This window comes from Grammomys surdaster, unplaced genomic scaffold, assembly GCF_004785775.1.
Source record: "Grammomys surdaster isolate TR1022 unplaced genomic scaffold, NIH_TR_1.0 125430, whole genome shotgun sequence".
Taxonomy (NCBI): domain Eukaryota; kingdom Metazoa; phylum Chordata; class Mammalia; order Rodentia; family Muridae; genus Grammomys; species Grammomys surdaster.
Window position 1 is genome coordinate 400,616 of NW_021620297.1, and position 25,407 is coordinate 426,022.

Sequence of the window (25,407 nt, forward strand, 5' to 3'; positions counted from 1 at the left end):
TGCCATGCCTCTCCCACCACTGTGGAGTCTTCTAGAACCTTAAACCAAAATAAACCCTTTCCTTCTCAGGTTGCTTTTGGTCGCGGTATCATCACAGCACAAACCATGCACACAGATGTGGCCCACATAATTCTTCTTCAGCTGCCTCTTCTGCTGCTGTATGTCATGTAGCATTGTCTGATCCATCCGCATGAGGATTCTCTCATTTTCCTATAAAGCAAAAGAGGTGGCAGTGGGGGCCGGGGAGGGTAGCATGTGTTTTTACTCCCAGCACTTGGGAGGCAGAGGCAGATGCAGCAGTCAGATCCCTGAATTCGAAGTCAGCCTAGTCTAAGGGCAGATTCCAGGACAGCCAGGGCTGTACCTTATCTTTAAAAAAAAAAATTTTTTTTTCCACTCCCACACAATTCACACACTTTAGACACTAGATGTGTGTGGACGTTTCCCACACATACATCAAGAGGTTCCACGGCCAATAAAGGTGGGTGTCCTATAATTTAACCCAATCCTGACACTATCTGGAGATAGCCTCAGATCCCACAGATAATGAATGAGCTTGAGTCTACAGGACGTGCCCAGCTTCTGCTGCTTCAGGGCCAGTCCTAAGTTTCAGGTAATAAACCGTGGATCTGGCCAGTGGGCTCCCTGGTTCCTAAGGGCACTCTGTGGACTTGTTTAATTTGTCAGGATGAATCACATGACTCAGAACCACTCAGATACCTTTATCAACTTAATATGCATATTCGCCAATTTAGGATGGTTTCCTTTCTATTTGAAAGACATTTAAAATGTCTATGTGTATGGGTGTCTTGCCTGCATGTATGTCTTTGTATCACATGTATGTTTGCCTCTAGTGAAGGCCAGAAGAGGGTCTTAGGTACCCTAGAACTGAAGTTACAGATGGTTTTGGACTGCCATGTGGATGCAGGGAATTGAATCCTGGTTCTCTGAATGAACAGTCAATGCTGTTAACTGCTCAAACAGCTCTCCAGCACTGACCTACACTGTGTATGTGTGTGTGCGCATGCGGTGTGTGGTGTGTGTGTGTGTGTGGTGATGGTAATAAAAACTACAGCCTCAAGCATGCAAGGCAAACACTTTACCACCAGGCCATGCTCTCTCAGCTCCTTAACGCTGGCCTCAAGGCAAGCACTGTTCTGCTGAGCCATCCCCTCAGCCCTTCACTGGCGAATTCTAGGTAAAGAGCTTCAGTACTGAGTCAGGCACAGCCTCAGGCATCCCAGGCGGGCCTTCATCTCAGGTCCTCCTACTTCTACCTCACACGTGGTGGGATTACAGGTCTGCACCAGCATTCCCAGGCAGTACATTTTAACATTTATTATTGTTATTATTATTATTATTATTGCCTTGGTATCTTAAGACAGCAGGAATTTATTTGCTCACAGTTCTGGAGGTCAGAGTTCTGACATCACTGATCTCACAGAAACCAAGGTATCAGCAGGGCCCTGTGACTTCTGTAGCTTTAGGGGAGAAGCCTTTCCTGGAGTTGCCCAGTCTTCTGTGTCTTGTGGCTTGTCTCGTTCTTCTGACTTCAAAGCCAGCATCTTTTCATTTCTTCCTGAGCCTCCCATCTCTTTCCCTTGTTCCCATCTCTCCTGTATTGTGTGGGAGCTCTTGGAGTCACAGACACAATCCCCGGGACACTGTCCCTCAGTTTATCATCAATGACGGCTGCATAAGCCGGGCGGTGGTGGCACACATCTTTAATCCCAGCTCTCTGGAGGCAGAGGCAGGCAGATCTCTGAGTTCAAGGCCAGCCTGGTCTACACAGCAAGTTCCAGGACAGCCAGGGCTACATAGAGAAGCCCTGTCTTGAAATAAAACAAAACAACAGCAGCATCAATAATAATAATGGCTGCACAAACGCTTTTGCCAAGTAAGGTTACAGAGATTAGGGCAGTGATATGTTTACAAGGTAGATAGGTATTCCTAAATGTTTCAGTGCCAGCCGGGCGGTGGTGGCGCACGCCTTTAATCCCAGCACTTGGGAGGCAGAGGCAGGCGGATTTCTGAGTTCGAGAGTTCGAGGCTAGCCTGGTCTACAGAGTGAGTTCCAGGACAGCCAGGGCTACACAGAGAAACCCTGTCTCGAAAAAAACAAACAAACAAAAAAAGTTTCAGTGCCACTGTCCTGAACACCTACTATGTTTCAGTCCCACAGTGTCCTCACAGTCCTGACCTCAAGTAATTTTTCTACCTCATTCTGTTGTAAAGCTGGGGGCATAAGCTCACATGCTGTTCCTCATAGCTCTGCCACCCTCTTAAGTACATGAGGTGCAGAAGAATCCAGAATAAGCGCCCATCTCAGGTCCAGACACGTCATTTTCGTAAAAGATCACTTGACCAGGTTAAGTGTCATAGTCACAGCTAGGATCAGGATGCAGACACCTTTTGGGGATTGTGCCTTTATTCTACCCGCTCCAAAGAGACTCAGGTGAGAGGGCTGTAGTTGGAGTACTGTCTGGGCATGAGTTGTGTTTGCTGAGGAGAGCTTCAACTGAGGGAACATCTGGACAGACCAGGAAGGGGAGAACGGGCGGAAGTAGGAACAGCCAATGCAAAAGGTGTGCCTCTTTTCCTGCCCTACCCTCTGTGCTGACCCAGGTGCCAACAGAGTCTTGCTTAGCAGAGGGAGTGGGTCAAAAGGTTCAGAAGTGACTCGGGTTCCAGGACTCCAGTCATCAGAGGTCCCCTATTGCCCACGGCGCCTCAAAGGGCTGGTTGGCCTGTGGGGAGAGATGGAAGGCTGTGTCAAAGGGGCAACAGATTCCACCCTCCCTTCCACTGGATCCTGCATAGGTGATTACCTGGGCTGGAGGCTGGGCTTGCTGGTGCAGTGTTCGCCTTCGGTGCCACTGACGCAGGGAGGCCCGGGCCTCGGAGCTGAGCCCCTGGGGTGCACGGCCAGTGTCCGGCTGGTAGTAAGCAATGTGGTGGAGAGCCCCAAACCACGTGGTAAGATAATACCCAGCTGGGGGAGAGAAAGCGAGATCATCATGGCCCTCTGGATCTAAAAGCCCACCTCCCCTTTTGAGGCACAAAAGGCTCATTAAGGGGACCTCCTTCTCAGTGTTTGGGCATCCCGGAAATGGGGGCTCACCTTCTCCTTGCAACTCCCCTGGGTCTAAGAGCTCCATAAGAAACTCCACATCCAGCTGTGTTTCTCCAATGTGTGGGCTCCAGATCAGCTCCTCCGTCAGGGCAGGCAAGAAGTCGTCAGCCCCCAGGGGCTCTAAGAAAGCCAGAGGACAGGTCAGAAATTTGCACATGGACACCTTCCTTCAGGTTCCCAGGCCTGAATAGGTGCCTGCCACCAGAGGGGGCTACCCTTCCCCTGGACGTTGGTAACCACCATTAAACCACCCCAGAGGTCTTTTTACCTTTATTCTCATCGCTGGCCAGCCCTGCATAGACGTCGCTGCACACCGCCAGCAGCAGCGCCACCTTGCGGCGCGGGGCGCACGCTGCGTGCAGGTGAGCAAGGCGCGCGTGGATGCGGTTCCGCAAGGCCGGGCTCTGTCCCTCGGGCCCCGCTCCTACCCTCAAGGCAATTTGGCGCCGTCGCAGTCTCCGCAGTTCCTGGGCTCTGAGAGTTCGGAGTTTGGTCCACAGGGCGGGCTTCAGGGGCTCCAGAACCGCTCGACACAAGGCCACCTCCACAGCGGGACCTGCAAAGCGTGTGAGGACAATGCCATCGAGGTTACCCACCCTGATCCCTAGTCACCCTGTCTCCTGCTCCAGGCCACCTACGAAGTGTAGACGGGATTAGGGGGCTGAGGGGAATGTATGAACACTCTCAAGGATGTGGGAGAGGGGGGTCTAGCAGGCAATGCACGCGTTAGGTGGAGCTGTGAAGCAATAGCTATATGCAAGAAAGAGTGTGCTCGCCCTTGTGGGCTCAGAGATTAGATGTGAACACATACAGGACCAACTCATGGCACCCTCAAACCCTTGGAGAGTTTCCCTCCAATTCTCAATACCGAGATCTTCGTCCCGAGGGATGCTAGGTCCCCTGTTCCCAAAGACAGCTCTGACGTCGGGGTCTTTTGCCAGGTAATTCTGGAGGTCAGTGAGGAGCTGGCGCACGTCCTGAAGCAGCTCTGTGGCGGGGTCCCCCAGGCTGGAGGGGTTTCCAGAATCTGAGATGAGGCGCGCCTGAAGGCATCGGTACTGCCTGGCTACATAGCTGCTCCGAGTCCTGGCCAGAGCACGGATGTGGGCAGTGAGCATATCCTCGCAGCCTTCCTCTCCATCTTTGTAGCTGTCATCGTTCACTTCCTCCTTCTCTTCTAGAACAGGACTAGGAAAGTGCACTTCCGGCCCAAGTGAGTGAGCTTCTGGTCCAGGATAACGCACTTGTCTTTCTGGATGATGCGCTTCCTGCCCAGTATGGTGAGCTTCCGATTTCAGAGGGTCTTCCACCCAGGAGACCCGGTGTGGGGTGGGCTTCCTGGGAGCTGGATGGGAGAAGCAGGTTGGGTCCTTTATTACAGTGCACCCATTTCCTCATCTCTTAAATTACCCAGGCCCCGCCAGCTAACCTAGACTGTCTTTCTGGCCAGGCTCTGGCTCGCTTTGCTGTGGAGCGTCTGTGCCCCAGCCTCCATGCGTCTCCAGGTAGAGCTGGTTCACTACAGACAGCACTCTCCCTGAGGTGTCCACCTGGATGCAGCCGAGTCGACAAGGATCTGAGGGTCAGAAGAAGGGACAAGGTGTCCCAGGCGTTAGCATTCTGTCTAAGCTCCACCCACAGTTACCTGGCAACAGCCAGGTAGGCCTGACCCACTATAAATGGGGCTCCTTGCCCCCTCCTCCCTTCCTTGATCTCTTGTTCCTCTCTTGCCTTCTTGCTCCCGCCCTGTCCCCTCGCCCCTTCCCCATTCCCTTCTCCCCTTCCACGTGCTCCTGGCCGGCCTCTACTTCTCTACTCTCTTTCTGCCTCGACATGGGCCCGCTGAGACATCCCCTTCCCCCACGCATCACCACACCTCCATAGAACATAACCCTTCTCTCTATCTTTTTATAAACACATCACCAGGTGTATAGGGGGCACCAGGAGGTTTCAGGCTCATCCTTCCTCACACGGGACCAAGAATGCAGTCCCACTCCCACCTCCACCTAACACCCCAGGTCCCAGGCCCTCCAACTCTATCCTGTTAGAACCCAAGGCCTATCTTATCCCGTCACATCACAGCTGTAGCTTCCTCTTCCTCCTCCTCTTCCTCTTCTTCTTTCCTTTCTGTCTCTCCTCCTGCTTCCCCTCCTCTTCCTCTCCTCCTTTTCCTCCTCTTCTTGTTTTTTGATTTTTGTTTGTTTGTTTTTCGAGACAGGGTTTCTCTGTGTAGCCCTAACTGTCCTAGAACTCACTCTGTAAACCAGGCTAGCCTCGAACTCTCGAACTCAGAAATTCGCCTGCCTCTGCCTCTCCCTCTCCGGTGCTGGGACTAAAGGCATGTGCCACCACTGGACCTACTTGTCATTCTTGCCCACTCCCAGCCTCTTTCAAGCCCAGTTAGTTATCTCTCTGGTCCTTTAGATCCAGTCTGTCTGGACCAAAAAGAGCAGCAGGCTGAGCTCTCCCTCCTGGAGTGGTGGACCTCACCTGAGTGCTTATCTCCGGGTCCCACAGAAGGTGTGGGCAAGATCAGAGTCCTTGGCAAAACGTCCCTGAGTTAAGATAAAAGGGAACCTTGGTATGGATGGGGTATCCCAGGGAAAGGTCCCCAATGGCCCTCTGCCAGATGATCTGTACCTGCTGGCTGACAGGAAGGCCAGGAGATGGGGGAAGTCGGGCATGCAGAGGTTGGAGGATTCCAGGGACACGCCTGGTGAGAGGAAGAGAAAGAGAAGTTGCAGGGTGACCACTGGCTACCTCCACCCTACTCCTATGACCCAGCCTCCCCACACCCTTACTTCTGCCCCCCCATCCCTATACTCCTCCCTCAGAGACAGGGAGTTTCCATTGCTGGGAGCTGACATCATTTTCTCTCTTCATGTTTTGACACCCAGTTCTGACACCAAATAAGACTCATCAGAAATGCTTTCAGTTTTGTTGAAAGGGGGTCTCACTGTTTCTGGTAGGCTAGCCTGGTCTACAGAGTGAGTTCCAGGATATCTGGGACTACACAGAGAAACCCTGTCTCGAAAAGCCATAAAGAAGAGGAGGAGGAAGAGGAGGAGGAGGAGGAGGAGAGAAGGAGGAAGAGGAGGAGGAGGAAAAAGAGAGGAGGAGGAGGAAGAAGAGAGGAGGAAGAAGAGGAAGAGAAGGAGGAGGAGGGAGAGGCAGCTGTGGTGGGTATAAGATCATCTCTGTGGGGGCTGGAGAGATGGCTCAGAGGTTAAGAGCACTGTCTGCTCTTCCAGAGGTGCTGAGTTCTATTACCAGCAACCACATGGTGGCTCACAACCATCTGTAATGGGATCTGACGCCCTCTTCTGGTGTGTCTGAAGACAGCTACAGTGTATTCATATAAAATAAATAAATAAATAAATCTAAAAAAAAATCATCTCTGTGTCCTAAAGGCGATGGCACCCACTGCATACCTGGGACATCCCTCAGACCCTCTGAGATCTGCTGACCTGGAGTTCACTATGTGGCTCAGATTGGCCTCAAAACATGTGGCTATCTTTCTGCCTGAGAATACAGTCCTGAGGCACCATGCCAGGCTGTCTTTTGTTTTTGTATATGTAGCCCAGGCTACTAAAACTTTTTTTTATTATATTAAAATCTTTTTTTTTTTTTTTTTTTTTTGGTTTTTCGAGACAGGGTTTCTCTGTGTAGCCCTGGCTGTCCTGGAACTCACTCTGTAGACCAGGCTGGCCTCGAACTCAGAAATCCACCTGCCTCTGCCTCCCAAGTGCTGGGATTAAAGGCGTGCGCCACCACCGCCCTGCATATTAAAATCTTTTATTTATGTGTATGGTTGTTTTGCCCACAGAGGACAGAAGAGGGCACTAGATTCCTTGGGACTGGAGTGGGTTTGAGCCATCTGACAGGACTGCTGAGAACTCAAGTGAGGGACTCTGAATACTGATTGTGTTCTTAACCATGAAGCCATTACTGCAGATTCAACCCTTGAATAATTCTTGAATCAACACAGGTCATCTTTTTAATGGAGGTTCTCAAGGCTGGAGACTTAAGTCAACCACTCAAGGAAGAATGTTCCGACAGGAAGGACAGTTGCAACATCTTGCAGCTGGGTTAGCAGGAACAGAGACTAGAGCAGCGGGATTGAGCAGTGAGTGTGAGCCAGAAGCAAGCTGAACCTGACAGCACCATAGCTCATGATAGCCACCTAACTTTGCAATCTAGGATGTTACCAAACACCTCCAGGGTTTGGGGTAGGGTTGGACCACGTGTAACGCTTGTGTGAACATACCTATTTGCTGTGCTCAGCACAGATTGTAAGGAGGAAACTACTGCAAGGGTCTAAGCAGTGATGGGCAATCTCAGACTCAGTGGTGGAGGCATCTGAGACCGGGGAGACTCAAGAGAGGTTTGGGGGTCAATGCAGATAGCTCTCGATCCATCTGCTGCGTGCACTGAAAACCTAGGACAGGTTCCTCACCTCCAGGATACTTCTGAATTTGATAGGCGTTGATATCTCCTGACAAAGGTCCCGTCTTCAACATCAGGACCTGGCCAGGGTCATGTCCGATGACCAGGAAGCTCTGGAGAGCAGGGGCGAGGGCAAAAATCAGCTCGATGCAGGGCATGTGTGGTGACCCCCAACCCTAAAATTATTTTTGTTGCTGCTTCATAAATCTAATTTTCCTCCTGTTGCAAATCATAATGGAAATATCTGATACGCAGGATACCTGATATGGGACTCCTGTGAAAGGGGCATTCGAACCCTCAAAGGGGTTGGTTGCTTGTGACCCCCAGGTTGAACACCTCTAGGGATGCTTGAACCCAGTGTTCCATGCATTTGAGGCAGGCACTCTCCCAGCTCAGCTAAATCTCCAGCCCTGTTCTGTAGGGACATCAACAATTTGTCTTTTCAACAGCAAGGCACCTGGCTGCAGGAGTTTAGCAGCCCAGTGGCATTGAGGAGACCCTCCTCAATTCCTGTGGATGGGATCCTAGGGGGCGGGGCCAGGACTAGACCCTGCCAATGCTACTGCAGGGCCACTGGTTGGTTCAGGGATGGGCAGTTGCCTAAGCCTACCTGGGAATTTTGCTGGGGATCTTTGATTTCTGTTGTTTGTTTGTGGGCCTCCTGCCCCTGCAATGTTGCTGAGGACTGAATCGAGGGTCTTTTCACATGATAGTGCTAGGTCCTTGAGCTACATCCCCAGTACTGTTTGCTTCTTTTTAAATTTTTCTCTCTCCCCACCCGCCCCCAAATAGGGTCTTACTATATAGCCCAGGTTAGCCTCAAACACATAATCCTTCTTCAGAAGATTCCCAAATGCTGGAATTATAGGGGTATCCCATATACCTAGCTTGAGAGACTTCTTTGGAAAAAAACTAGCCTCCTTTTGGGTAGAGGTTTAAACCCAGGGACTTTTGCTCACTGTGTAAGAAATGCTGCCTGCCACTGTTAAGTGGGTGGGACACAGTCCTGACAATCATCTTTAACAAAGGGTGACACCCTCTCCAGGGGACAGCTGTGGTCTAAATTTATCCAAATTTATCCTATATTCCCTGAAGAATCTATCTATCTATCTATCTATCTATCTATCTATCTATCTATCTATCTATCTATCCATCCATCCTTCATTCCACCCACACACCCACACACCCACCTACCTATTTATATTTTGACTGGGTCTCAATGTAGCACAGGCTAGCTTTGAACTAAGTAGCCAAAACTGACTTTGTACTCCTGACCCTACTACCTCTGACTCCTTGCACACCACCCAGGCCCACCTCTGAGGAATGTCTTGTTCAAGGCATTAGTGTGCTGAGCTATAGGAAATCATGATTGACATCTGGGCTTGGTGGCACACAGCTGTGATTTCAGCATTCTGGAAGCTGAGGCAGGAGGATGATGGGTTCAAGAATAGTCTGATTACACAGTGATATTGACTCAGGTAAAGGAACTCAGTGCTGGCTTGGTTATACTGTGTAACTCACAAGTGAGCTTTATTTGTCTGATTTTTTTTCGAGACAGGGTTTCCCTGTGTAGCCCTGGCTGTCCTGGAACTCACTCTGTAGACCAGGCTGGCCTCAAACTCAGGGATTTGCCTGCTTCTACCTCCCAAGTGCTGGGATTAAAGGTGTGTGTCACTAGTGCCCAGTTCCAAGTGAGGTTTGTTTGTTTGTTTGTTTGTTTTTAAAGATTTACTTGCCAGGCGGTGGTGGCGCAGGCCTTTAATCCCAACACTTGGGAGGCAAAGGCAGGTGGATTTCTGAGTTCGAGAGTTCGAGGCTAGCCTGGTCTACAGAGTGAGTTCCAGGATAGCCAGGGCTACACAGAGAAACCCTGTATCGAAACAAAACAAAACAAAACAAAACAAAACAAAACAAAACAAAACAAAACAAAACAAAAAACCCTAAAGATTTATTTACTTATTTTATGTATGTGAGTGCTCTATCTCCATGTACACCTCCACGCCAGAAGAGGGCATCAGATCCCAGTATAGATAGAGATGGTTGTGAGTCACCATGTGGTTGGTGGGAATTGAACTCAGGACCTCTGGAAGAGTGGACATTGCTCTTAACTGTTGAGTCATCTCTCCAGGAATTCCCCTGTCGTCTCCCCACCCCCACCCCCAAGTGAGGTTTTAAAGCTTGGCTCTCTTGTATTTGCTGTGTTCTTCCTCAGGTCAAAGACACAAAGACACCTGGCACCTCCTTTCTTCCTGCCTGGGATACACATATCATAGACCAGGGCCACACCCCAGGTAAAATAAAGGAAAGCTCAGAGAACAGCCAGCCCTGATGTCACTGGGCTGCTAAACCCCAGCTGCCAGGTGTCTTGCTGTTGGAAAGACAAATACGTTTGTTGACATCCCTACAGAACAGGCCTGGAGATTTAGGTCAGTGCCTGCCTTGGATGCATGGAACACTGGGTTCAGGCATCCCTAGTACTGCACATGCTGGGTGTGGTCACACACACACACACACACACACACACCTGTAATCTTTATACTCAGGGGGTGTAAAGGCAAGAGGATCAGAAATTTGAGGTCAGCCTCTGGAACACAGTGAGTTGTTGGGGACCAGCCTGGAGTATATAGAGCCTTTCCTAAAACAAATTCCTAAGTGTTTGGTTATCACAGTTTGTCTTGTGTCAGTCACCCACCTGACCCAAGCTGACACAGGGAAGGTCAGAAGTGGTGCCCAGCTTTGAGTACTCACCCCCAGTGGCCACAGCTCCAGAAAGGCCCTGGCGTGCTCAGCATCTAGCTCTGGGACCCGCCACACTCTCTGTGTCCTCTGCAGTCGGAGAAGTGGCTCTGCCGTGCTGAGGACCCCTAGTGGTCTCTTGTCTGCTCCATCCGCTAGTGGCCAGACCAGTCTGGAATGTACAGGTTCCAGGAGGTCAAGGGTCATCGTGGAAGCTGGCCACTGAAGTGGGGTCCATGGGGCAGGGATAGCCCAGGAACAAAAGGTCAAAGATGGAGCTGGGGAGGAGGGGGCAGGGAGGGGGACTTTGGTCCAGAGCCAACTCTAAAGCCTCACCTGTCCACTTCAGTAGGGGCTGCAGACACCATGTCCGGCTGGGCTAGCCTCATGCTGCCAGGCACCAGTGAGCCATGCTCTGGCCTCTGGCATGGATGAAGAGAAGACCCAAGGCTACTCCAGCTAGGGCAAGAGCTAACATTTTAATTCCATTACATGCGACTCTGAGATCTTGCCTGATCAAAATGGACCTCAGAGTCCCCCAGCTATGCCAAGGATGGGTTTGTTTTTGTTTTGTTTTGTTCTTTTGAGACAGCTTGGACTGCTTTGTAGTCAAGACTGGCCCCAAACTCATGGCAATCCTCCTGCTTCAAGCTCTCAAGCGCTGAGATAATAGGCTGGGACCACCATGCCGCCCTGGGGTAACCGTGACATTCTTTAGTTGCTGAGTGGCAGACAACTCTGGGGACCCCAGAAGAAAGGCCCATGTATCTTGGGGTGGGGGAGAGCATCCCCAACAGGAACTCACAGAGCGGAAGTGGTTAAGTTCTGGAAAAGTTCTTGGCTCACTCCATCCCATACGACGTGACACCCACCCCCACCCTTCCCAGACTTTGAGGAGCTCTAACACACTCTCTCGAACATTTGATTAAAACATTGGTTTCTTGTTCGGAGACAGAGTCTCACTACATCGATCTGGCTGTCCTGGAACTCTTTATGTAGACCAGGCTAGCCTGGGACTGATAAGAGACCTGCCTGCTTCTTTCTTCCGAGTGCTGGGATTAAAGGCATGTGCCGTCACCGCCCAGGTTCCATTTATCTGTCAAACATTACCTTTTCTTTTTGAGACGGGGCCCTCATACAGCCCAGGCTTGCCTCATTCTTGCTGTGTATTGTAGCTGAGGTTAGATTTTTACTCTTCTTCTTGCCTCTATTCCCCATGTTCTGGCATTACAGGAATGTGGCCACCATGCCCACACTATGCCCCAAGTGTTCACCAAGAGGGGCTTATCAACTCCGAGTGAACCTTTTCGGGTATTTACCCCATTGCAGTCTCAGGCGTAAGGCAGGTGGGACTAGAGAGGCTAACCAGCTGTTTTCCATCATCTGTCCTCCCCCATGTCACCCCCATCTCTGCCTGAATTACTGGCCCAGCATTAGGTGACTGACTGGTTTGGGAGGAGGGCTGATAAGCAGGCTAGCCCTATTCTGAAGGTCCCATTTCTTAGGGTATTAAGCCAGATAGTTACCAGCTACATAAATTACTGAGTGGCCAACTGGCAATTTCAGGTGTTGGGGTGGGGAGCACATCTCGGGGACAAGCAGGGAAGAAGGGTGAAGAGGGGGAGGCAGTGCTCCTCCCCTCCAGAATCCTTGGGAACCCTTGGGAGGAGATCCAGACATGGGTAGCACTGGGCAGGGTTGGGTGGAGGCAGCTGTGGGAGCAAATAGGACCAGATGTTTGGTCCCTGGGGACCCTACCTGTGCCGAGGGGAGCCAGAGCAGTGGGAAGTGAAAGTGCTCTCTAGAGAGGAAGCCGGGGAGGCAGGGGAAGAGGCGGGGCTGGGGCATCTGAAATCACCTTCCTCTCTCTTTCCGGGGGTGGGGTGGGGTGGAGGGTGGGGTGTTGGTATTAAGGGATCCACTTTGGAGGAGTGGGCTTCTGGTGGCCTGAGAGCCAGGGTGAAAAGTCACCAGGCTACCCTGTCCAGGGGCATCTCTTGGCCCCAGTCCCCATGACTCCTAAGATCTTGGAGCCATAGATGGTCTGGAGTCTTTATGGCGCAGCCGGTCCCTCCCCCAGCTGCCTCAAGTACCCACTACAAGAAGCAGAGGCCGCACAGCTCATGGTCAGTTGCTTTGTCTTGTCTTTAATTTGTTTCTAATAAGCAAGGCCATCTCATCTCTTCTACCAACGGCCGGCACGTGGGTCCCCAGAAACGGAGCCCAGTACCCACTTTGTTGGAGGCAGAGAGTTAGCAGGCCTTCAGGCTCAGAGATCCCACAAGGCCCTACCCCCCTTGGGTGAAGTTATATTTGGAGGGTCCAGACCCTATCGGAGTACGTTAATTTGATTTAGCCATAGGACCCCCCTGAAAACCACAGAGAAATGCCTTATTCTGGCACTGTTAGGAGTTTTGGGGTAACCTGCTCTCTGGGAATAATTAGAAGTTAGGGGAGGCTGCTTCTTGCCCTGGGGGGGTTAGAGGCTGTGGGCTGCAGTTAGCACAGGTCTCAGCCCTTAGGTATATTAGACTTTTCTGGGATTGAGTTGGGGACCCTGGTTTCAAGAAAGTGGTTAAGAGAACGAAGGGTCTCTGAGCTGACACAAGCTGCATGTTAGGGGAACCAGTGCTGGCCAGGACTCCGCTGCCCTGTGGGAGGTAGTGGTTACTGGTGTTCTTCTTTCTCTTTGGTCCTGGCCGCTTCCTTGGCAGGAGGTGGGGACTTTCTAGGAGAGACAGTGCTGCTGGGGTTGGGGGCCTGTGACCCTGACTGGGCATCTATGTTGGCATGCTCCCTCCGGACAAGGTCTTCCAGCTCTTTCTGTAGGGAGCAAAGTTGACGGAAGTCAGAGGTTACTGTACATCCCCATGGGACTGGGCTGGGGCGGGCTGGGGTGGGCTGGGGGGGCAGCTCCTCACCTTCCATCCGAGGAGGTCAGCGAGAGCCAGGCAGCCTTGGTCACAGTCACCCAGCCAGGCCACGTCCCTGCAGTGTGAGCAGGAGTGAGAGAACAGGCTGGGCCTGGCCAGCCTTCTGTCTTCTCTGTCTCCTCAGCCCACCCCTCTCAAGCTGCCGCACCCGGCCCAGCCTCACCTGTAAGCCTTCTTGGAGTCAAAATCCATGCCACCTCCCAAGCCCATCATCATGCCCAGGAAGGGATCCGTCTGTGGGGAGAGGACAGCTGAGGGCACAGCCCTGAGCCACCAGACCTGCCTTATGCTTATTTCCAAGACAGGGTCTCTCTGTGTAGCCCTGGCTGTCCTGGAACTCACTCTGTAGACCAGGCTGGCCTCGAACTCAGAAATCCACCTGCCTCTGCCTCCTTAGTGCTGAGATTAAAGGTGTGCCCCACCACACCTAGACTTAATTTTTCTATTTACTAATTCGTGTGTGTGTGTGTGTGTGTGTGTTTGTGTGGTATGTGTCTGTATGTGTATACATGTGGTCAGGCCAGAGGTCAACCAAGAGGCCAACTGTGTGTACAGTTTCTTAGGAGTTATCCAATTATTGATTGATTGATTCCTGGCTGATATGGAATTCACTAAGTAGACCAGGCTGGTCTCAGAGATCCACCTGCCTCCGCCTACCAAAAGCAGGGATTAAAGCGTGCAGTACCAGCACTTGGTTTATTTATTTTTATCTAACTGTATGTATGCCCTTTATCTGTGGGTGCTCAAAGAGGCCAGAAGAGGGCATCAGATCCCCAGGAGCTGGGGTTGAAGGCAGTTGTGAGCCATCTGACATGGGTGCTGGGAACTCTTGAAGAACAGAAAGTGCTCTAAACCACTGAGCCATCTCTCCAGTCCAAAGCTTATATACATATATACTTTTTTTTTTTTTTTTGGCATTGCTAAGGATTGAACTCAGGGCCTTGTATATGTCAGGCAAACAGTGCCACCGAGTTATTTCCTCAGCCCAAACACATTCTTTCTTATACGTTTCTCAACTGGCCTGGAATTCATGATTCTGTGAGACTGGCTGTCCAGTGAGCCCCAGGGACGCACTCATCTTTGCCTCTCCAGTGTGGGACTGCACACACCGTGCCTGGATTTTTATGTGGCTGCTGGTGGTTAAACTCGGGATCTCATGCATTCCATAGCAAGCAATTTAAACTACTGCAAAACAAACAGCACAGCCAGGTGTGGTGGTGCAGGCTTGTCATGCCAGAACTTGGAAAGCAGAGGCAGAAAGATTAGGAGTTCGAGGTCATTTTCAGTTATACGGTGTGTTTGAGAGGACAGGGCTCCTTGGGAGCCTGTCTCCTGAGTTCACACCACACCGTCCCCTAGACACAGCTTTAGCATCTTCAGGAGACTGTCCGTCCAAACATTCTGCTACTCCATATGAGGGACTTGAGAGTCCCCAGATTTTGCTATGTGAGAGGACTCTAGAATGGTAATGCCTGGACCGTCTCCTGGGTCCTGGGAAGCACTTGGGCTTCAGCAGGTTCAAGGCACAGTTTTGTCATTTGCTCAAAGGAATCCAGAATGACACAGAGGCCCAAAGCATCAGGTTGGCCCAGGGCACAGCACAGGTCCCATGTTCTCCTGCCGGAACTGGCAAGTCTAAGGCACTGATGCTCTCCAGGCAGAACACAGAGACCTGTCCTGTCCTCCTGAGGACACAGTGAAATGAGGGAGGGCGCAAAGTAAGCGGACGGAAGGGGGAGGGGGAGGGAGGAGGAAGGGAGGGGAGAAAGAGGGGGGAGGGGAGAAGGGAAGGAGAGGAGAAGGGGAGGGGGTGGGGGAGGGGGAGGGAAGCTGAGGGAGACTTACCTGGCCTGTCTTCTCCTTGTTAATGAGCAGCCGAGGGGTGGCTAGTGGTGCCCTGGGAAGGTGGAGGTGAGATTGAGGATCGCCCTGGTGCCCTGTCCCCAGCTGATCCCCAGTCCCCTGGTGCCCTGTCCCCAGCTGACCACCGTCCCATCCTCCTCAACCTACTTGCTGATGAGGGAGGCGAAGGGCTGCACCTGCAGGGACGTGCCCATGACAATGAGGAGGTCCACCTTTGAGAAGTCCTGCGGGGAGTGATCAGGAAGGGCTTGGACCCCACTGCTCTGGCTCTGTCCCCTCACATGGGCCAAGCCCAGAGTGACACTTACCGACTGCATGCAGGAGAAGAAGCGCGGTGGAAGGTTCTCACCGAAAAACACGATATCTGAGGTAGAAATAGACAGAAGGACACAGGGACAGAGGAGAGGAGACATGGGAGACAGAGCGAGAACAGTCAGAAGTCGGGGCCCAGTTGAGGCCGGGGGCCGGGGGGCAGCACAGACAGATACCCACCCTCTGCAGAACAGTAAGGGACGGGCCAGGTAGCAGAGTGGCCAGATTTGGGGTATGTGAGAGCCACTGGAGGAAAGGGGTCCCAGCTGCAGTCCCCCGCCCCCGCCCCCACCCCCGGCCTTGAGGCTCACCGGGCTTTACCACGCTCTGACATTTCTCACACTTGGGAATTGCTTCTGAGAAGATCTTCTCTGGGTGAGGAAGAGGGAGAGAGAGATGGCCGAGGTGTGAGGCCCCCCAAGGGCTGCTGCAAATGCTGGAGCAGCCCTGCTCTGCCCCTCCCGACTGTCAACAGAGATGCATCCCAGGCAGGTGGCATACCACCAGCCTTCTTGGGGGAGAATTAAACAGAATTGTGAGTTCGTGGCCAGCCTTGGCTACACAAGAAGACCACATCTCAAAAATCCAAGAGCTGGGCAGCACAGTGGCTCGATGTGTAAAGGGATTTGCTGCCAAGCCTGGTGACCTGAGTTCTGTTCCCAGAACCCACATCTAAAAGGAGAGAAACAACTGCAGATTGTCCTCTGACATCCACAGGCATGCTATGCCATGTATACACCTACACACACATACACTTACAAACACACGGATAAAGATTAATACTTAGCCACAAGCCCCAAGAGCCGAGGGCAGCTCAGTGGTGGAACCGTGTGGGGCTCGGGCACAGCTCAGCAGTAGACACCTGCCTAGAGTCGCCCAGTGTGGGGGCTGCGGGTGTGGCCCAGTGGTAGAGCACCTGACCTTGCATGCCCAAGTCCCTTAGTCTGACCCCCTGCACCACAGACATACAGCACAGCCTACTAGGGCATTTCCTGGGCTGTCCCTCCTGCTTCCCAGAGAACAGCTTGCTTTCTTAGAGAGCTGTTCCCTTCACCTCCAGGCATCCAGGGGTGGCTGGCAGCACCACAGCTAGCGAATGAGAGGGCAGACACAGGGGGAAACCCATCTGCCCCAGACAGGCACCCCTGGACTCCACCAGACCCCCATCTGGAGAATGGGAGTCAGCTGTTCCAATGGGTCCTGGGGACAGTCCTATCTGCCCCTGGGTCAGGGCAGGACATACAGATAGTCTTGGGTTGGATCAAACCTCAAGGCCATCTGTTTCCCAGCCTCGGACTCTGCGGCAGACCCTGACGAGACCGACTCCTCCTTACTTATGGGTCAGGGATCTGAACGCACATCTGTCACCTGCAGCCCACGGGACTGGAGCTCACTCGCTCGGCCACTCATCCATCATTCACAGGGCGAAGCTTTCACAGAGGCCGCTGAGGGGGATTTCTGCACAAACGTGCTGTTCTGTGGGTGGTAGATGCGATTCCACAGGACATAAAGGGGTGATGTCCATTGTCTGTCACCCCCAGCTGTGCACACTTGGGCTGCTCAGGAGCCCTCAGTCTGGGGGCAGCTGGCTGGCATTCTGTCAGAAAAGCTACCTCCCAGGGTCCTGCGACAAAGGCCACAGCTGTTCTGATCTCAAGGGGACACCAGAGGCTTTGTGAAGTCAGCATAAAGAACATAGAAATGGATTCCCAGAGTGACACAGCAGCTTTGGGCTCAGCACAATGGCTGCCAGAAACAGGCTGGTGCTGGCAGTCGGGCATGGCGACTGCCTGTTTCCTTGGATGCTGTGTCCTCACATGAATGGGGACCATGACAACAGTGACAGCAGTGAGCCCTGACATGTGTGCTTCCAGCTTCCCTCTCCACAAGCTCCTCCTGCACCGTCCCAAATGGAAGTCTGAGCTACGTGAGACTTATGTAAAATTTATTACCTTTTATTTTCATTTTTGTCATGTAGCCCAGCCTGGCCTGGAACTTGGTGTGTAGTCAAGGCTAGCCCTGAACTCCTGATCCTCCTACCTTTATCTCCTAAGCAATTGGTTAATAGGCATATACTAGGGCTCCTTGTGTGACTTCTACAATTTAAATCAACAAAAATTTCATGAAATTAGAGACCCTATCTTTAACAAAGTAAAAAAAAGTAAACTGTTCTGGGCCAGCGAGGGGGACCAGATGGTGAAAAGCTCCATCTTCAAGCCTGAGAGCTTGAGTTCAGCTCCTGGGCCCCACATGGTGGAAGCAGAGAATAGATTCTTTGGTTGAGTAGTCCCATTCTAGTGCTCAGCGGACACACGGAGCGAGTGGCGCCATGTTGGATGTAGACACCGACGTCCTCGTTTCAGAAGGCTCTACTGTGCAATGCCTTCCTCAGAACGTGGCTGTGTTTGCCCTGATGCAAGAACCTTTATGTAAGCTAGTAAGTACCCCAGAGACACAGAGTCTGTGTGACCGTTGAAGACGTGAGTCTACACTGAGTCACGTGTGGCTGGCCGTGCTCGGCGGTTCGCATGTGTGACAGCCCAGCAGAGGGGTGGCACGGGGACAAAGGCTTGCCGCCACCTCGAATCCTTGAGGCTTCTACAGCTACCGTAAAAAGCAAGGCAGCCAGGCGCCGTAGCTCACGCCTGCAATCTCAGTAATAGCGAGACTGAGGCAGAAGCGCAAGCTCCGCACCCCAAGTCAACCTGGACTACAGAAGGAAGCCCAGCTTCAAAAGAAAGCAACCAACACACTGAGCGGCAAGAGCCAAAGAATGAAGCCCACTCCACCGGTGCCCGGCCCCCCGGAGCCTAGCTACCGCGTGGCAAGCGGTGGGAGGCGTGGCTCGCCTGCCCGTGAAGCCCCGCCTCACCTTTCATCCAGCTCAGCGTGTACTCTTTTCCGCAGGAGGTGTTGACGCAGTGTGAGGTGTAGAAGGTGCCGTGGGCCTCCACCAGGTCCTGGGGCGCCAGCCCTGCCACTCGTTCCAGCGTGTCTATGTTCTAGAGGAGGAGGGGAGGTCAGAAAGCCAGCCCGCCCTGGTGGCTCTGAGAAGTAGCATTGCAGGGGATGAGGGGCAGAGTAAGGATATACGGAAAGTGCCCACTTTCCCAGTGGGGCCACCGAAGGCTAACAAAGGATGCCCAGGCACAGGTGTCTGTGGCAGCCTCACTGCCATCGTGGACCCCATGTGACATTCTGTAAACTTGGGTCACTGCCTCTATTTTCCAGAGAAATTCTTTTGTTAGAGAGCCGCACGCGTCCCCTCCATTGGCCACAAATTTATTGAAATAAATGTACCTATCTTCAGTGTCCCCCTCAGATGTGGCTTCCTTGTGGGGACCCCACCTGAGCAGCTTGTATGTGACAGCTCTGGCCAAGCATTATCATAAATAAAGTGAATCAGGTCAGCAGTGGCAGTGGCTGCCTGTAAATCCTGCAATTGGAGGCTGAGGCAGGAGGACTCCTTTAAGTTTAAAGTCAGCTGAGGTTATACAGCTAGTGTCGGGCCAGCCAGGGCTACGTAAGAAGACCTGCCTCAAAAAGGTGACATAAACAAACAATAAATGAATAAAGCCAGGCATGGCAGGCCATGCCTATAATTCTAGATTGCTATAAATGTGAGCTAGTCTGAGGGACATGATGAGACCCAGCAAGCCTGGGACAAGATCGGCACCTGTCTTGAAAAGCCACAGTAAGGGCTGAGAAGACAGCTCAGCAGGCAATGGCCCTTGCCACCAACATAACAACCTGGCTTTGGGCCCAGGAAACCACATGGTAGAAGCAAACACTTTCCTTCACTTGTCTGCTGAACGAAACATACACACTAAATAAATGTAATACAAACAAATGAAAAATAAAACAACAGAATGACTTATTTGTCTCTTGGGGGGGGTGGTATGGTTTTTTGAGACTGCCTCAAACTTGAGAACCTCCCTCTAGAGATTACATGGGGGCACCAGCACACTCCAGAGTACCAGGATTACAGGGAGCACCATCATAGCTTGCCCTCACAGATCCTGCATCTGCTTTGCTGTTGGCTCAGGCTACCAGCACTTCACTGGGGAGTAAGCAGCACACAATGCAAACAGCTAAGGGGTCACAGAACTACCTCAGGCAGCCTCTGTATCCATGGGAAACATGGTTTAGGGTCAAGGGAGATGCCTGAAATCTTAGGTCATGTTGGACTGTATCCACAGGGATGTTCCTTCCCTTTCGATGGGGCTCTGTCCTGATGAGCCCACTGTGACTTGAATAGACACCGAGCTGTGCATGCCTCTGACATCTACCCCACTGCACACCAGTGAGGTGCATCGTGGGGCCTGGGTTAGTTGGTTAGTTTGCAGTTTCCCCTCATGATGATGCGGTGGATTGCTGCCTCTACCCAACATCTGCTCAGTAGAGCTGGGCTAGCAGAGCAAGCCTGGAATCTCAGCTACAGGGCGGGGAGGCACATCACAAACTCAGGTCTCACCTGGGCTAGGCATGTGCCTCAGCGGTAGAGCATTTCCCCAGCATGCCGGAAGCCCTGCGGCCTGTGTAACACAGCAGACACACACCCAAAAGAAAAGCTTTTAAAAAGGATGGTGCTAATCTATCAGTATGGAGGGGTCCCCAGACAGGAGGCTGGCTGAGGGGCACGTAGAGAACTTTCTGGAGGATGAACTTCATATACACAACTTGAGGGGTCTGGAGCCATTCTTCTGTGGGGACCACAGGAGCTTGAGTGATCACAACGACTGAATTTGAGAATGGGTTCCTGTGCCCTGAGCTAAAAACAGCACCACACAGCTTACAGCTTCAAAGATGCTGTGTCGGCACGACTCAGAGGCGGAGTTGCTGTGCTCCAGAAAGTGGGTCAGTGACTCAAACGGTGACTGAGAAGAAGAGGCTTAGAAGGAAAAACGCTGACCACAAAGGGGGCAAGTGGAACATTTTTTTTCCACCTTTAGATATTTTATGTGTGGGGCTGGAGGGATGGTCCAGCAGTTAAGAGTGCTGGTTGTTCTCCCAGAAGCCCCCGGGTTGGTTCCCAGCGCACACATGGTAGCACACACCTGTTAACGCCCTCTCTTGGCCACTGTGGGTACTGTATACACATGAATCCAAGACATCCATGCAGGCAGACTATCCATAAACATGAAATAAAAATAAATCTCCTTTTAAAGTATATGTGAGGAGCCAGTGAGCTGGCTCAGATAAAGGTGCTTGCCACCAAGCCTGATGACCTGAGTTCCATCCCTGAGACCCACATGACAGAAGGAAAGAACTGACTCCTGCAAGTTGTCCTCTGACCTCCAACCTTCAAGCAGGTCGGGAACTCACAGAGATCTTCCTGCCTCTGCCTCCTGTATGCTGGTTATAAAGTCATGCACTACCATGCCTAGCTTTTTGGATTTTTTTTTTGATCGCCAAACTTTTGATGTGGCATGCCTGAACATGCCTGTGTATACTTGGAAACACACACACACACACACACACACACACACGCATGCATGCATGTGCGCGTACGCGCACACACACACACCTCAACTATACTGAAGTTAAAACAGTACTGCAGATAGTTGGTAGCTCTCTGCATATTTCACACTGAGCATGGCTGTGACGGCCTTGTCTGAGGCCTCAATTTCTCCTCTGTCTGCTGCTTCTCCGGCCACTGCCTTTCTGCTCAGCCCAGGCTCCACGTCCAGCTGCTCCCCAACCTCTATGTGGCTATCTCCCAGGGTCTCAAGGTACAACAGCATCTCTCGACATCTGCCCTTCTCACGGTCTCAGGAAAGCACAGAAGGTGCTCAGCTGAGAAATGCCTAGTCATCCAGGAGATGCCTAGCCATGCTCTTCTGCAACAGTGGTCCTCCCTGGAGGTCCCTCCGTCCCGGCTGGACCAGCCCAGCAGCCTGCTGTCTGTTTTCTGTGGCTCCCTTCCCCTGTCCCCGTCCAGCCATAGTGAGCTTCTGCCTGACGGTTCCTCCCCCCAGTTCTCAGGGTTTTGTTTTAGTGTCACCTCCTGGCCAGGCTTCCCTGTCTGCGTGTGCATTAGCACCCCTCTCACACGACCCCCCGGGCCTGCCTCCTGTGGGAGCGTTCAGACTCAGCACCGTCTGACGTCCTAGGTCTTTGACTCACCATCCCTCTTGCTCTTGTCACACATATGAGACGATTAGCACCAGGAGGGCACGGGTGTCTGCCCAGCTCACGGGTAGGGCCTGGCACTTGGGTGGATGGACATCTGTTGTCGTAGAGGCTAGCAAACAAGGGTGCCGGGGTACATGCAGCCATATGCAGGAAGTATGGGGCTTCAAGGGAGCTGCTAGCATCAGGCCTGAGCCTCGTGCTGTGAATGAGGCTGATTCTCTGAGTTAGGAGTGTTCTGAGCTTGGGCAGTACCTGGAAGGACTAAGCGGTCTCTTCCCCAGCTAGGGCCTCCAGCCATCTGGCCCCAAAAGTTTGAACTCATCCTCCCCCTGGTGGCCATGTTCGACATTGCAAGAACTTCAACAGGCTGCCTGAAGAAACTTTTCTTTATAATTTTGAGTTTTATTTTTCTTTTTACCTTGTTTTGGGGGGGTGGAAGGAGGGGGGAGGGTTGGCTATGGGGCCAGTATGACCTTAAATTCACTACGTAGCCCAGGTTGGCCTTGAACTCACGATCAGCGCCTTTCTCAGCCTCCCAAGTACTGAGATTACAAGTGTGTGCTACCTTGCTTGGCCAGTCTGTGTTCTGGGATGTAGTTTTTAGCACACATGTGTACTGCCACAGAGCAGCCTGAACTTCAACACATCGATGGAACGCACAGACACACAAACATTTTTTTTTTTCTGGTTGCTAATCTACAAGCCAGCAGCTTGAACATCCTGACCCCAGTGTGGCCAGTGTCCCATTAGCCACTGTATTCATGGCCAGGCTCAGAAGTGTACAAAGAAGAAGCCCACCTCCCTTATGATACAGTGTCACCTCTGAGAAAGTGGTCCCGGTTTCCTGATGTGGAGTGGCTGCGGTACCGACGGTGTCCCCTTAGAGACAGAGGACTTTCGCAGTAGGAGTGGGATGTCCTGAAGCTGTTCTGACTTCTTGTATATTTTAAAGTTCTTATATTTGTTAGTTTATATTTTAATTAACTGACTAACCAATTAATTTAGAGATAGAGTCTTACACCCTGAAAGGGTGGCCTTTGTTTTGTTTTTGGTTTTTGTTTTTTCAAGACAGGGTTTCTCTGTGTAGTCCTGGCTCTTCTAGAACTTGCGATGCAGATCAGGCTGGCCTCAAACTCACAGAGATCTGCCTGACTCTGCCTACCGAGTACTGGAATTAAAGGCATGTGCCACTACCATCCAGCGGCCTTGAATTCCTTCCTTCTGATTCCCATGAGCACCAATCTATCCTGTTTCTGTCCCCTATTTTACAAAGAGGAAACTGAGGCCAAGAGGAAGTGGCCCATTGCAGTCACTCACTACAGTTAGCTGAGCCCTGGCTGCTGGTCCTGTGCTTGCCTGTGTTACTCCAGCTCTGACTAAGCGTTTCAAGGCCCATCCAGGCTCCTGCCTGTCAGCGTCAGCGGTGCCACCCACGGTCCCGCCTACCTGCGTCCCGCCTACCTGCGTCCCGCCTACCTGCGTGTAGCAGCGCAGCAGCAGCCCCTTCTCCTTCAGCAGTCGGATGAAGTAGTGGCAGATGGTCGGCTGAGAGAAGAGGAACAGTGCTGATGGGAGTGTCCCAGGCCACGCCATCCCACGCCAAGCCGTCCCAGGCGGTCCCAGGCCACGCCGTCCCAGGCCATGCCGTTGGTCCATTCTGTCCCATGGCCCCCTCACAGTGGCCCAGTGAGGATGCCTTCTCCGATACCACAGATGAGGAGACCCAGGCAAGGGCATGGTGGCGGCTTGTTGGCGTCACCAATCGGTAAACTGTAGAGTCAGGCTTACAGCCTGGCTCCGGCCTCAGCCCTTCCTGATAGTCCCAGCAGCTTTCTTACAGTTGGATAAACTGAGGCCCAGAGCCACAGGGTAAAGAGATAAGGGGCCAGCCAAGGAGGAGGCCAGGCCATCCAGGTTTGCAACCTACTCCTCCTTTCTTTTACTTTCTTAAAATTGTTTATTTTGCTATTTATTTATTTATTTGGTTTTTGAGACAGAGTCTCTGTAGGGAGGCCTGGAATTTGCTGTGTAGCCCAGGCTAGCCTCAAACTCACAGAAATCTTCCTGCCTCTGCCTCCCAAGAGCTGATTTTTTTTCAAGACAGGGTTTCTCTATGTAGCCCTGGCTGTCCTGGAAATCACTCTGTAGACCAGGCTGGCCTCAAACTCAGAAATCCACCTGCCTCTGCCTCCCAAGTGCTGGGATTAAAGGCGTGCGCCACCACTGCCCGGCCCCTATCTATCTACCAATCTATCTATCTATCTATCTATCTATCTATCTATCTATCTATCTATCTATCTATCTATCTATCTGGGGTATCCATCCATCTGTCTGTCTGGGGTGTGCACTTGCCACAGCGCATATGTAGAGGTCAGAGAATACGATGGCGTCTGTTCTCTCCTTCAATCGGGAGGGTTCCAGGGACTGAACTCAGGTCATCAGGTTTGGTAGCAAGCACCTTTACCCATGGAACCATCTTGCTGGCCCAGAGGCTAGGCTCTTAGTCATGTTAGGCTCGTCTGAAGGGCTGTAAAGAGCCTGCTTCCCAGTCTCCCCTGCAGAAAAAGACCTCACCTTGAACTGCCCGGGATAGAGCTCCTTGGCAAGGGCAAAGAAGGGTTCCGGATGTTTCTGTGGGAGAGAGAACCAGAGGGCCACATGTCCCAGGTAAGAAAAGGACCGGAGTTGGGACCCACCTCCCCTCTTCTCAGCAGTCTACCTTGAAGTAGCTGATCTCAAAGATGGCCTCTGGGTAAGGAAGGTGGTACTTCTCCAAGTTTGCATAGAGACCGGTGGAGGGGGAGCGGAAGTCAGGGATGCCTGCCGCTAGGAAGGCACACTTGGTCAGAGGTTCTAGCCCCACGTGTGCAGGAACCCTTCCAGGCACCCCCAACCCCAAGAGTGGCTTGAAGGGAGGGACACTTACATGTGGAGATTCCGGCTCCCACCAAACAGATGACCCTGCGACCTGGAGCAGAGAATTGATGTCATGTGCGAAGGTTTCCCTCCTACACATATTGCTGGTGGCAGGGAGGATGGTATTGGCTAGCTTACATTACAGGTGAGGAAACAGCCAACCAGAAGGGACAGCAGATGGCCTAGATAGCAATGGGTGAGGTCTCGGGGATGGGGGATGGGGAGGGGCGGCTCAGCAGTACAGAGATGGCTAGTTTGAGGCCTTGAGTTTCATCTCTAGAACCTTGAAAAGCAACCCAAACCAAATTCTGACAACAACTTATCTTCTAGGTACAATACTGTATGACTTTTAAAAAATTACTTTTGGGTCAGGAGGTGGTTGTGTACACCTTTAATCCCAGCACTTGGGAGGCAAAGGCAGGCAGGTTTCTGTGGGTTTGAGGCCAGTCTGGGTCTATAGAGTGAGTTTCTTTTTTCTTTTTTCTTTTTTCTTTTTTTTCTTTTTTTTTTTAGGTTTTTTGAGACAGGGTTTCTCTGTGTAGCCCTGGCTGTCCTGGAACTCACTCTGTAGACCAGGCTGGTCTCAAACTCAGAAATCCACCTGCCTCTCCCTCCCCTTAAGTTCTGGGATTAAAGGCATGCGCCACCACCGCCTGGCCTAGAGTGAGTTTCAAGACAGCCAATGAGATACAGAGAAACCCTGTCTCAAAACCCACACACACTCACAGATAAGGGCTGGATAGATGGCTCAGGGGTTAAGAACACTTCCTCCATTTCCAGAGGTCCTGAGTTCAATTTCCAGCACCCCGTCAGGCAGAGCTCACAGCCATCTGTTAACTCCAGCTCCATGCCTCTGAGGACATCTGTACAGCTATACTCATGCTTGCACACACACACACACACACACACACACACACACACACACACACACAC

At 52.0% G+C, this 25,407-nt stretch overlaps 2 protein-coding genes across 5 annotated transcripts in view; both read right to left on the minus strand.

The window, feature by feature from the left end:
* Nucleotides 1-2,410: 2,410 nt before the first annotated feature.
* On the minus strand, nucleotides 2,411-12,104 carry Rinl (Ras and Rab interactor like). Of its 3 annotated transcripts, none has more exons than XM_028786217.1 (12): nucleotides 12,074-12,104; nucleotides 10,652-10,774; nucleotides 10,328-10,487; nucleotides 7,590-7,692; nucleotides 5,774-5,846; nucleotides 5,624-5,688; nucleotides 4,563-4,709; nucleotides 4,002-4,478; nucleotides 3,402-3,689; nucleotides 3,122-3,253; nucleotides 2,829-2,992; nucleotides 2,411-2,747 (listed from the first exon to the last, which is right to left on the minus strand). In XM_028786217.1, the coding sequence occupies exons 2-12, from the start codon at nucleotides 10,702-10,704 to the stop codon at nucleotides 2,703-2,705; spliced, it is 1,707 nt and encodes a 568-aa protein (XP_028642050.1). In that variant the 5' UTR covers nucleotides 10,705-10,774; nucleotides 12,074-12,104; the 3' UTR covers nucleotides 2,411-2,702. The 3 variants fall into 3 exon arrangements, with proteins under 3 accessions (XP_028642050.1, XP_028642051.1, XP_028642052.1); XM_028786218.1 differs by lacking the exon at nucleotides 12,074-12,104 and adding an exon at nucleotides 11,426-11,443 and having other exon boundaries at nucleotides 10,652-10,786; XM_028786219.1 differs by lacking the exon at nucleotides 12,074-12,104 and having other exon boundaries at nucleotides 10,652-10,841.
* Nucleotides 12,105-12,441: 337 nt separating this feature from the next.
* Sirt2 (sirtuin 2) overlaps nucleotides 12,442-25,407 on the minus strand; it is a 22,984-nt gene continuing 10,018 nt past the window's right edge. For both annotated transcript variants that reach the window (XM_028786186.1, XM_028786187.1), the window contains 12 exons: nucleotides 24,485-24,526; nucleotides 24,278-24,384; nucleotides 24,133-24,189; nucleotides 23,035-23,103; nucleotides 18,296-18,425; nucleotides 15,735-15,794; nucleotides 15,420-15,475; nucleotides 15,259-15,335; nucleotides 15,094-15,145; nucleotides 13,412-13,482; nucleotides 13,237-13,303; nucleotides 12,442-13,138 (listed from right to left, as the gene is read on the minus strand). In XM_028786186.1, the coding sequence (XP_028642019.1) occupies nucleotides 12,983-13,138; nucleotides 13,237-13,303; nucleotides 13,412-13,482; nucleotides 15,094-15,145; nucleotides 15,259-15,335; nucleotides 15,420-15,475; nucleotides 15,735-15,794; nucleotides 18,296-18,425; nucleotides 23,035-23,103; nucleotides 24,133-24,189; nucleotides 24,278-24,384; nucleotides 24,485-24,526 (944 nt within the window). In that variant the 3' untranslated portion in view covers nucleotides 12,442-12,982. The remainder of the gene's footprint in view (nucleotides 13,139-13,236; nucleotides 13,304-13,411; nucleotides 13,483-15,093; nucleotides 15,146-15,258; nucleotides 15,336-15,419; nucleotides 15,476-15,734; nucleotides 15,795-18,295; nucleotides 18,426-23,034; nucleotides 23,104-24,132; nucleotides 24,190-24,277; nucleotides 24,385-24,484; nucleotides 24,527-25,407) is intronic.

What these genes read in the sequence shown, in the direction of transcription:
- Rinl (XM_028786217.1), bottom strand. Translation starts at nt 10,704, where the DNA reads ATGAGGCTAGCCCAGCCGGACATGGTGTCTGCAGCCCCTACTGAAGTG. An exon ending in GGCCAGCGATGAGAATAAAG is followed by an intron (nt 3,254 to 3,401) that starts GTAAAAAGACCT and finishes TGGCTTTCTTAG; the next exon opens with AGCCCCTGGGGGCTGACGAC. An exon ending in AGGGGAGTTGCAAGGAGAAG is followed by an intron (nt 2,993 to 3,121) that starts GTGAGCCCCCAT and finishes TCTCTCCCCCAG; the next exon opens with CTGGGTATTATCTTACCACG.